At 66.1% G+C, this 10,456-nt stretch overlaps 1 protein-coding gene across 5 annotated transcripts; it reads left to right on the top strand.

Moving 5' to 3' along the window:
• Positions 1-1,173: 1,173 nt before the first annotated feature.
• Positions 1,174-10,456, top strand: LOC308241376 (uncharacterized protein C1orf159). 5 transcript variants are annotated; one of them, XM_080654777.1, is made up of 10 exons: positions 1,178-1,223; positions 2,578-2,714; positions 4,511-4,753; positions 4,915-4,990; positions 7,286-7,372; positions 7,597-7,662; positions 8,430-8,564; positions 8,828-8,853; positions 8,957-8,987; positions 9,437-10,453. In XM_080654777.1, exons 3-10 carry the CDS (start codon positions 4,682-4,684, stop codon positions 9,532-9,534), a joined length of 591 nt encoding a protein of 196 aa, XP_080510903.1. In that variant the 5' UTR covers positions 1,178-1,223; positions 2,578-2,714; positions 4,511-4,681; the 3' UTR covers positions 9,535-10,453. The 5 variants fall into 5 exon arrangements, with proteins under 5 accessions (XP_080510901.1, XP_080510903.1, XP_080510905.1 ...); XM_080654776.1 differs by lacking the exon at positions 1,178-1,223 and adding an exon at positions 1,318-1,602; XM_080654775.1 differs by lacking the exon at positions 2,578-2,714 and having other exon boundaries at positions 1,174-1,223; positions 9,437-10,454.

Below are 10,456 nucleotides of genomic sequence, written 5' to 3'. Positions count from 1 at the left end.
GAGGAACCAGCCCAACCAGCTTCTCCAGCTCAGAGGAACCCAGGTCACCGTCTGCTCCCAGTCCCGTGGGCTGGGCTGCGGAGAGACCTGCAGTGCCTGTGAACAGTCTGCCCGGTGGTGGCCAAGCCACAGGTCTGTTCAGTCACCGGCCCAGACTCTGCTCTCCAGGTGGCCCTTGAGGAAAACTGGCTCCGCCCAGGGACGCAGAGCAGCGCCTCTCTTAGGAAGACATCCCGGCCCACCCAGTGACCCTGCCTGCCTGCCTGCCTGCTTGCTCTGGGGCCAACCCCACCGCCAGGGAAGGTATAACCAGGTTGGACACGAAAAGGGCAGTGCCCAGTCTCACCGTCTTTTCTCCCAGAAGCTCCTTGGCACCCCCCTTCCCCCAGGGCGCTCTGCATGCCCAAGGGAGGTTTGACCAGGCACCGCGATATCCTGTTTAATCCCGACCCAGAGAGGCTCCACATCACCCCCAGAGTGGCAGCGCGGCACCAGAGCCCGAGGACAAAGATTCCGTCTTGGGCTTCACATCAGGAGCCCCACGTGGAGTAAACGTCCTGCCCAGCTTGGCCGGGACCCGCGCGGGCCTCGCAGCCAAGCGTCCGAAGGGTCTGGGCTGGGAAGCCTCGGATTTCGCAGGCGCCACTCGGAGACAGTGAGCGTCACCAAGGCGCTCAGCAGCGAAATGGGTTAGTCCGCGTGCTTTCCCATCCACTCAGACAACGGCCTCCGCACATCGGCCACATGGCCCTGTGCTCAGCGAGTCACACCTGCTGTCACTTTCTCTAGTGGAGCCGAGGGGCGGCCGGCGCCAGGGTCGCTTCGACCGCAGGCGGAAGCCTTCTGTCCCGGGCTTTCCGGTCTCCTAGCAACGACAACGACCACCCGCGCGCGAGGAATCCTGGGCAGTGTAGTTCTCCCCTCCACCTCTTCCCTCCCTAGCCCAGCACAGGGCCCGGAGGTCAGGACCGCTGCGCCCTAGACTACACTTCCCAGGTCGCTCCGCGCGCGCGCGCCTCACAAGGCCTCGCGAGAATCCTGTACCGGAACCCACCTGGCGAGAGTGGGCTCTTGCGAAGACCGCCGGGAAGTGTAGTTTGGGGCTGGTAGTCTCGCGCCCTGGCACCTGGGCTGTGGCAGCGGAGAGACTACAAGTCCCAAGGTGCTCGGCGCGACCACCTGGAGGGCGGGGGGTACGAAAGAGGAACCCAAGGGGCGCCGGGGTGAGTGAAGGGCCGGGGGTGGGCGGGCGGCGGGGCCGTGGGGCAGGCGGGGGGCGGAGGCCCGGGCTACCTCGAGGCGCAGCCGCGCGGGCGGGGCAGTCTCAGGGCGGGGCGGGGCGGGGGCCTGGAACCGGACAAAGGGCCCGAAGGAGCCCCGGTAGCCAGACTTGGGATCCCGTCCCGAGCCCCCCGGGCCTCCCACAGCGCCCGCTGCGCCGGACCGTCCGGGATCTGCGGCCTCTTCCCCGGGGTTTCCGCGTTCATCGCCCCACAGCCCGGGCTTGGCCGAAACGTAGGTTTCGCCGTCGCAGCTGAGCGTCGTCGCCTGAGAACGGAGTAGATGTTTTAGCTCCGACGTGATGGAGACCAGGTGGTTCGGGTACGATTTTTACAGCATTTCAGGCAACAGCGTCTGGTAAATGCAATTTCTGCCCGAAGCCGTTTGTGACCGAACTTAGAGCCGCCTTGTCCCATCGAATTCGCTTTTGTTCCGCGTGGTTCTCGGTGTCGCCGCCGCCGGAGACGGCAGCCTTGGCCTGTCCTTGGGGTGTCACCGCGTCAGCGCGGGTCCAGCGGGGTCCCACCGGCCTCGCTGTGTTCGGAAGCCGTAGGAGGAGACAGAGCCGGGATTGCGCACAAAGCCCTTTTCCTGGCGGGCGCACACCCACCTCCGTCCCCCCTCGCTCGCCCCCCCAGTCCCTCCCGAAAGCAGAGCGAAGGGCTGTCTCGGCAGGTGGTCCGGAGTGGCTGGTCCACAGCCTTATCCCTAGGGCGCATCCCTAGGGCCCGGCGGCTCCCCGACAACCCCTTGCTCAGGGTCATTTAAGGACACGTGGTCAGCAGCACAGATGCCTTTGACGGTGGTTCAGCACGCAGAGCCCTGGCGGGTGGACACCAGGGCGCTGGGCAGCGCGGGCTCTGCATGTCACAGACCCAAACTTCAAAAAACAGTGTCCTGCCCTGGCCGGTTTGGCTCAGCGGATAGCTAGAGCGTCGGCCTGCGGACTGAAAGGTCCCGGTTCGATTTTCAGTCGGGGCACCTGCTGCCTCCTGCACGACCCCTACTGGGGACCGATCTCTCCCTTCCTCCCTGAAATAAATAAAAAGTATATTTTAAAAACACTTACTGATTGGTTTGAGAGAGAGAGAGGAAAGGAAAGAGAAGCATCCATTTGCTCCGCTTACTTATGCATTCATGGGTTGCCTCTTGTCTGTTCCCTGACCCGGGATCGAACCCACAACCTTGGTGTATGGGATGACACTTGAACCAACTGAGCTCCCCGGCCAGGGCCTGAACCCGAACCTTTTCCCTTACGTCCAGTCACGCGTCTGACAGCACTGTGTTCTCTCTCAGCACGTCGGGGTTTTAGATGGAGAAGCACGAGTTAGTGTTGCTTTGCAAGCGGCTCTTCACACTGGCTCCCTTTGCTGGCTTAGCCGACCAGCCGAACCCACACGGACCGGTGACGTCCAGCCGTGGGAGAGAGGCAGGTCAGCGCACCCGAAACAGGCGCTGGACCACGCGTCCCCCACGCCCCCTTCAGCCGCAGCGTCCGGAAGGCAGGGGGCGTAGGCGGGGTCCCCCTGCTTCGGGTGGACGCCCAGCAAAGCCTTCCTGTTAGGGAGCCTGTGGGCACGGTCGTCCTGCCAGGACCCGGCCCCTGACCAGCTGGCCAAAACCATCCCACTCGGTTACCCTTCCTGATGTGTTCGGAATCGCCGTGACCTGAAGATGGTTCTGTATCGAAACCGGTTTTTCTACGGAAAATAAGAATTTGAAAGAACAAATAGTTCAATTTAAATTCTCACCAAGTTTCTCTTGACCTTGTAGACATCCTTTTACCCAGTTATTTGGCTGTTGGGTCCAAAATAGAAAATGACTTGCATTTATTCAGTGGTTTTGAGGTGTGATTCCCATACACTAGCCGGCACAGGCTAGTTGGACCGGTTTTGACCGGTGCGTCCGGCTGTGGAACTGTTCACTGATGGTGCTAGGAAACATCCCGTGGCCCCGGGGGTCTCCTGTGTGGGCTGAACGTTAGTGCCCCGAAGTCCCTAAGGCGAAGCCCTGGCCCTGGGGAGGGTGGAGGCGGGGCCTTCGGGAGGCGGTTAGGGAGACTGGAGGGTGTGCCTGGCGGATCAAGGTGCTGGTCGAGGGGAGACCCCAGTCCTGGCTCACCCACCCAGGAGAGGCGCAAGCGCACAGCGCGGGGACCCGCCTGCGGGTCAGGAAGGGGCCTCACAGCCTACTCTCCAGGCGCTGGCCTTGGGCCTCCTGCCCCGACGGTGAGAATCGGGTGGTGGGGCTGACTGGCCGGAGCTGACAGGAACCTCAGGGCGAATCCCTGTCTTGAGCCCCCACCCTGACCTGGACCGGTTCCGGCAGCCGCCTTAGTTTGCCTGTGAGAAACCTCGTTTTAAGGGAGCCGATTGGGCCGCCTCTGTCGGCTCAGGTTCCTGCGTCACCGCTCACTCCTCCTGGGGACAAGCTGCTGGTGCTGCCGCTGGTGGGACGGGGTGGAGGGGGCTTCTCCGCGCTGGCTCCTGTGACAGGTTGTGCACATTCTCGTACCGCTTTCTGCACACGCTCCGTTTCCCTGTCGCACGCCCCCATTTCCCTGTCACACGCCCCATTTCCCTGTGTGGACATGAGGGCAGCGAGCGGGTTACTTGCACTTCCTGCGCTCACGGCCCTGAGCGCCTCTGTCGCTGTTTCTGCAGAGTGCAAGGTGTTCCTAGGGGCGACTTTCCTGCGAGAAAACACTCGCCTGCCGTGTGCCAGGCAGATGGCTGTTGGGGTCCCCCCCGGAAGTTGGCAGGAGTTTGCTAACACTTGTCTGCCTCACGCCGGGTCGTGGGGGCCTGGCTGCATGAGGGACGCAGCAGCTCGGCTCTGAGTCCCCCGGACAGTGAGGTCGGGTGTGAGTGTTGGGAGCTATGCTGGAGCCTGGGCCTGGGTCCTGACCAAGGGTCCCTGACCCCCTGTGTCTGCCCCAGAGGCACCCCCACCCAGCAGGTCCGCGTCGGGTGGAGAGGCTCAAGACAGGGATTCGGGTTTTACCAGGACCCGACGAGGTGATGACGGCCAAGCCCTGCCTGAACTCATGTGCAGGGACAGCTCATCCCCTTTCTGCCCAGCCCTCCTCCCTTGGGAAGCTGTGGGGGTGGGAGCCGTCCGAGCCCAGTCCAGGGGGACCCGGAGGACCGGAGGCCGAGGCCCCGGCCTGGTTTGGCTGCGCCGTGACCCGTGACTGGCCGTGGGCCTCACCCGGCACCTTGATTTGCAGGCCTCAGACCTGGCTGTGAGCCTCCTGGCCGCTCAGCAAACCTGACCGCAGAGCGCCAGGCTGCAAGGAGCTGGATGTCTGCAGCTCGCGTTCTGCGGGGCCAGGCCAGGTCCCCCGCCCCCCACAGGCAGCCCAGCGCCCCTCTCTGCTGCGGACCCTGCGCTCTGGGACATGGCGCTCCAGCGCGCCATCCTCCTGGCCGGCCTCCTGGTGGAAGTTGCCAGCAAGTCCTCGGACAGCGCGGTGAGTGCCCTGCCCTGTGGCCGGGGTGCCGGCGGGAAGTGAGGTTGGAGCCTGCGGCCCAGCCCCTCCTGGAGGCGAGCCCTTCCCCTGGGGGTTCTGGCCCTTCCCCTCATGCGCCCTCGGCTGCGGGGTCTGGGAACTGACCGGCCTTTCCCCTCCAGGGCCAGCAGTCCAAGTGCTGTGTGGACGTGGTGGACGTCAACACCACCTGCCCCGGCGCAAGCCTGTGTGGCCCAGGTGAGCATCTGGCCTGAGCCTCTGCGGCTCTCACCACGCTGTGAGGGTAGGGGCCGCGCAGACCTCGGGGAGGTCGGAGGGCGCAGGACAGGGGGGTGGCCCCATGCAAGCCTCCTTCCTGGCCTGGCCACCTCCTCCTGGCTGGTGGTCAGGGCCCATGGGGAGACTGGTGCTGAGCAGCGGGCGGTGTGGGGAGGCGAGAGGCCGGCTCTGCTCCCGGGGAGGCCTGGCTGGGCCTGAGGGCGGTTGAGTGAGGGAGGCCAACGGAGAGGCACCCGACGCCCGCGTGCTGGTGGGCTCGGCACGGAGCCTCGAGGAAACGGAGGGGCACCTGCTGTGTTTAAGTGTCTTGAGCTAAAAATAACTTAATGTCAAAAAGGCATGTTTTGGGCGTTGCAGTCTGGCTTTCTTCTGTCCATTTGACGTACCTTCAGGCGTTCACGCCGAGTTGGTAGCTGTAGAAACGAGCAGACAGCAGCCGACCCGGCGCCCCGTCCTACACGCAGGAGCCGCCTCGGTCAGCGCTCAGGGTCTCTGTGTCGGGGCAGTGTGGCGGGTGGGCTCCCCCAGTGAGGCTCTGCAGGGGGGCCCCGGGGGGGGGGTAGGAGGCCCTGCTGTGGAGACAACAAGGAGGCCGATGATTGGAGCCAGTGCAAGCCCAGTTCCGTGTCCAGAGAGCAGGCAGCTGAGAGAAGGCCCAGACGCTGCGCTCCCAGCCCCTTGGATGGAGGGGACGGAGCTGCCATTGATAAGTCTCCTGGCAGCTGCCTGGATGTCTGATGGCGCTGGGGGCTGTGACCTTTCTGAGCGGCTCGCCCGGCAGCAGGCGGGAAGGCTGTCCACGCGTGACCGTCCAGGACTTCAGGGCGTCCGGCTCCGTTCCCGGGGCTCCGGCCAGGGCAGTTCTGGTTCTTAGCGATCCCGCGTCAGGGTGGGAGAGAATTGGAAACGTCCGTGTGGAGGCTGTAGGCAGGTCCGGGTGGACGAGAAGAATTCGATCGAGTCCAGTTCCAGGCACACACAACTCAGCCACGAGCAGGCGGAGCCCGCAGCCACACTGCGCTAGTTTCTCCTGAAGCACCACTTTCTGCATCGCCCCTGCTCCAGAGGCAACAAGCTTGCTCGCCGCTCGCTCGCCGGCTGGCTGCTCACGTGCGCTCAGCGAGAGTTGCGATGCCACGGGAGCATCTTCTTCTAGTCTGTGTGGCGGGACCTTTTCACAGAGCATCTCCGGTTGGACTTCTAAAGCCGATGACTCGCCATCGACTGCGCTGGCCGTGTCTGTAGATCTGGGTGAATCCTCTGTCCTCAAGGTCCCGACCTCTGGAGGGGCCTCACCCTGTGGGACTGGCCACCCCCTCCCACCCAGCGAGGCAGGCCAGGTGGTGTTCAGAGGGCCTGTTGGCTCCTGAGTCGGCCTCACTCCTTCAGCGTGTGGTCGCGGTCCTGGCTCCCTCGGGGATGTCCCTGCACCCATCGCACAGCGGGGCCTCTTGAGAGCGTCGTGGTGGCGCCAGGCCCCTCCCGGGCCTCCTGCAGCCGACCCTGGAGTGGATACAGCGGCCTCCCCACGGCCCTCCCCCCGAAATGCCAGGGGAAGGAGCAGAGCTCACTATTTTCACAAGAACCTGACCCGGCACGGCGTGTGGGAGCTGGCGCTGGTCACGGCCGCGCCCATGTCCACGTCCCTGTTGGGGCCCTGCCCTCGCTGGGAGGCAGAGCAGCAAGGCCTCCCTCTCACTGACCCGTCCGTAGATGAGACGTCTGGGAAGGTCACTGAGGGGGGCCTAGCCTATGGCTTATCTCCGGCTCGGCCGGGCCAGCACTGCACTCGGCGGTGGAGCCCGTGTTTGCTCAGCCTCAGTGCTGAGGGCTGAGATGTGAAGAGATGATCAGGGTGAAGGGCACAATCCCTGCCCTTAAGGGTGCAGCTGGCGAGACGGGTTGTCCATCGGCCACTGGCCGGGCAGAGCTGGCCGCTGGGGGCGGTTGAGTGAGGGAGGCCAACAGCTGGTGGGTGTGGGGGGCTGGACTCTGTGGGACCCGATGGAGGGGCAGGGGCAGCGGAGGCCACACCTGGCTGAGAGGAGTGCAGCCGTCCAGGCCCTGGTGGGGTGGCCTGAGCCTGGCGGTCAGGGCTGTGCTGGCAGAGGCCTGTCCAGAGGGAGGCCACACAGCACCACCTGCTTTAGACCTGTCCCGGCCTCTGCTGCCACCCGACGTGCAGACGGTAACGAACTGGCAGACACCAGCAGGCGCGAGCTGCCATGGTTTCTCACTGCCTCTGTCACACAGGCTGCTTCAGGCGCTGGAATGCGGACGGGAGTGCCAGCTGCGTGCGGTGTAGGAACGGGACCCACAGCAGCTCTGAGTGCAGAGGCCGTAGGTCTCCCATCCCCGCCCCCTCCCCCACGCCCTCCTGGCCCGCTCTCCCCAGGCCTCAGCTCACCCGGACCCCTCTCCCCATCCCTCCCGCCCGACAGCTGTGGCCTGAGAGCTGTCTTCCTCCCCGGTCACACCCGCGACCCCTGTGGGCTGTGCCTGGCTCCAGGGGGTCCTCCTGGGTCCCCTCCACGGGGCCCACGCTGACAGGTGTGCTCCCACAGTGGCTGGCCAGGGCACGCAGCCCCCCGCCAACAGGAGCACAGGGACGCCTGGGCGGCCGAGTCCCGGTGAGTGCACTGGCTCCCAGGCTCGAGCAGGGCCTCCCCACAGGGCGTGGGGAGGGGGCGTCATCGGACCCAGTCCCAGTGCCGACCCGACCATGGTGCTGGCCAAGCAGGGCCATGTCCGCGTCAGGGCCAGGGCCAGACCACCCAGCCCTGGGCTCTGTGCATGGAGAGCAGGCCCACTGGGGCTGCGGGCACGGCCAGGGCCTCCCCGTGCACCCTGACGGTCCCAGCAGGGGGAGCCCTTAGAGCCACACGTCCACCCTCTGCCTCACTCCCAGCCCGCCAGGCCCCTTGTCCATGGGACCGGGATGTGTGTTCTCGGAGGTCGGAGGACACCCAGGTCCCCCGCTGTCCCCTGGCTCTGCTAAGACGTGGGGCTCGGAGGGTGCAGACACTGCACCCAGACAAGGACCCCTCAGCTCCGGGGCCCCGGGGCAGGCACAGGACCCCCCTCTTACCTGATGCCCGCTGGGCCACTGCAGTCAGGCAGGGACAGGAGGGCCGAGGGCCCTGGACTGAGGGCGAGGCTTCCCTGAGCGTCTCAGGACCAGAAGGAAGTGGTGTGCGCTGCCCTGGCCGCCTGCCTGTGCCCCTCCCCCAGGCCCTGCCTGTGCCCCCTCCCCCAGGCCCTGCCTGTGCCCCCTCCCCCAGGCCCTGCCTGTGCCCCCTCCCCCAGGCCCTGCCTGTGCCCCCTCCCCCAGGCCTGCCTGTGGCGCCCCCCCAGGCCCAGGTGTGGAAGGAAGGGCTGAGGGGGGCCTTGCCTGCAGGGGGCCCTCGAGTGGCAGCCTCTCTCTTCCTGGGGACCTTCCTCATCAGCTCGGGCCTCATCCTCGCTGTGGCCGGTTTCTTCTACCTCAAGCGCAGCAGTAAACTGCCCCGGCTCTGCTACGGGAGGAACAGAGGTACGTCCTTGCCCCCCAACCCCCCCGCGGGATAGAGCACCTGTGGCTGCTGAAGGTGGGAAGGTGGGGCTCGCCTGGGGCCACCACCCCCAAGTGCAGGTGGGAAATGTGGCCTTAACGCCAGGTGAGGGCACGGCTGACAGAGATGTGGGGGAACCTCTGCAGGGTCCACAGCCCCTGGGGGGGAGGGGGCACAGGCTGAGGGACCCCCCAGGCTGAGGTGGCTGCATGACCCCCAGGTGATACCTGTGCTCTTCCCGCAGCCCCCGCCCTGCAGCCCAGCGAAGCCGTAAGTCACCTGGGTGGGCCGAGTGCCCTCCGTCTGCCTGTGTCTGTCCCCATGTCTGTCCCTCAGTGCGGCACCCCCAGTCTCACTGTCCTCTCCTTTCAAGGCCGCGATGATCCCCCCGCCGCAGTCCTCAGGTACGTCAGCTCTCACTGTCCTTTGCCGGCTGTGGATCAGCGGCCTCAGGGCCACAGCAGGGAGGCCGGGGACTTGACTCAGTGACCTCAGGCCCCACAGCCTCCACCCCTGGCTGGCGGCTCTGGACAGCCAGGTCTCCCTTATCAGCCAGGGCTTCCTGCCCTTTCCCTTTAGTTTCTGAGACATGGAGTCTGTCAGGGAGGGGGGAGGGGGAGGGGGAGGGGGAGGAGACGGGGGAGGGAGAGGAGGGGGGAGGGGGAGGAGGAGGAGCCCCGAATGGGGCCTGGGGTCACCCTGCCTCCCTGGGTTGGCCCTTCACCAAGGCCCTGCTCCACCCCTGAGGCCCGGGGCTTTTACTGCTGGGTCAGGCGTGTCCTGCCTCTGCCGGCCCCAGGGCTGCCAGGGGGTCTGCTCCGGCCCCATGCTGACCCACTGTCTCACGTTTCAGTGCGAAAGCCGCGCTACGTCAGGCGGGAGCGGCCCTTGGACAGGGACGCGGGCCCCACTGCCGTCTCCTTGGTGGAGGCCCGGGTCAGCAACGTCTGAAGGCTCACTTCACTGCACCCCGACTGCCATGGAGGGGCCGCCCCAGGGCAGGCTGTGCCCGTGAGGCCTCGACAGGCCTGGACTCGCCTGGCTCAGCTCTCAGCCCCAGCGGCAGGCGCGGCGTGGCCTCCGGCCAGCGTCCTGCGCTGCTGCGTCCTGCCCACGGCCGCTCAGCGTCACTGACCACAGCAGGCGTCCCCGAGTCTGGCTGGGAGCCGGGCTGGAGGGTCTGGGCGGGAGAGACGGAGGGACCGCCAGGCTGCTCCCTGCCGCAGCGCCGGCCAGATGCTCTGCCCGCGGAGCCCAGTGGTAGCACCTTCGAAGGCAGCCAGGCCGGGGCCGTTGGCTGTTCCAGCCGGTGTCGGACGGGACCGATCCCGAGGCCGCGGCACCTACAGGACTGTCCTGGGCCGACCCCCAGCCCACGACCTCTGGGTTCCAGGAGCTGCAGGTGTTTGCTGGTTTCCTGCCAACGTCGGTCTCTTTTTAAGCAGAAACTCATTTGTAGGAAAGTCTGCCCCCCACCCCAGGGCCCACGCCTTCGGGCTCCATCCCCCCAGGACACACGTGCCCGCAGTGCTGGACTCCGGGCCCGGCCCCAGGGTGTGTCCTCCAAGGCCCCTTCGCCGGACGCTGCCTGGGCATCTGGTCTTGTGACCGGCGGAGGGAGGCGGCTGCTGCGGAGAAAGGAGTGTCCTGGCCACTTCCCGCGCTGGGCTCGGCGTCGGCCACAGCCCACAGTTTCTCCTCCAGTGTCCGTTCCACGTCTGAGGGGCCAGAGGAGGGCCTGCGTGGTCAGCCTCCCGAGCCCTCGGCGTGGCGATGCCCGTCCAGTGTCTAGATTCGAGCTTGTCTTCCCGCCAGCAGCGGAGAGCAGGGAGCCAGCGTAGATCTGGTCCAATAAACGTCCTGTCCTCACCGC

This window comes from Plecotus auritus, assembly GCF_963455305.1.
Source record: "Plecotus auritus genome assembly, chromosome: 2".
Taxonomy (NCBI): domain Eukaryota; kingdom Metazoa; phylum Chordata; class Mammalia; order Chiroptera; family Vespertilionidae; genus Plecotus; species Plecotus auritus.
This window is presented reverse-complemented; position numbering and strand designations above follow the sequence as displayed.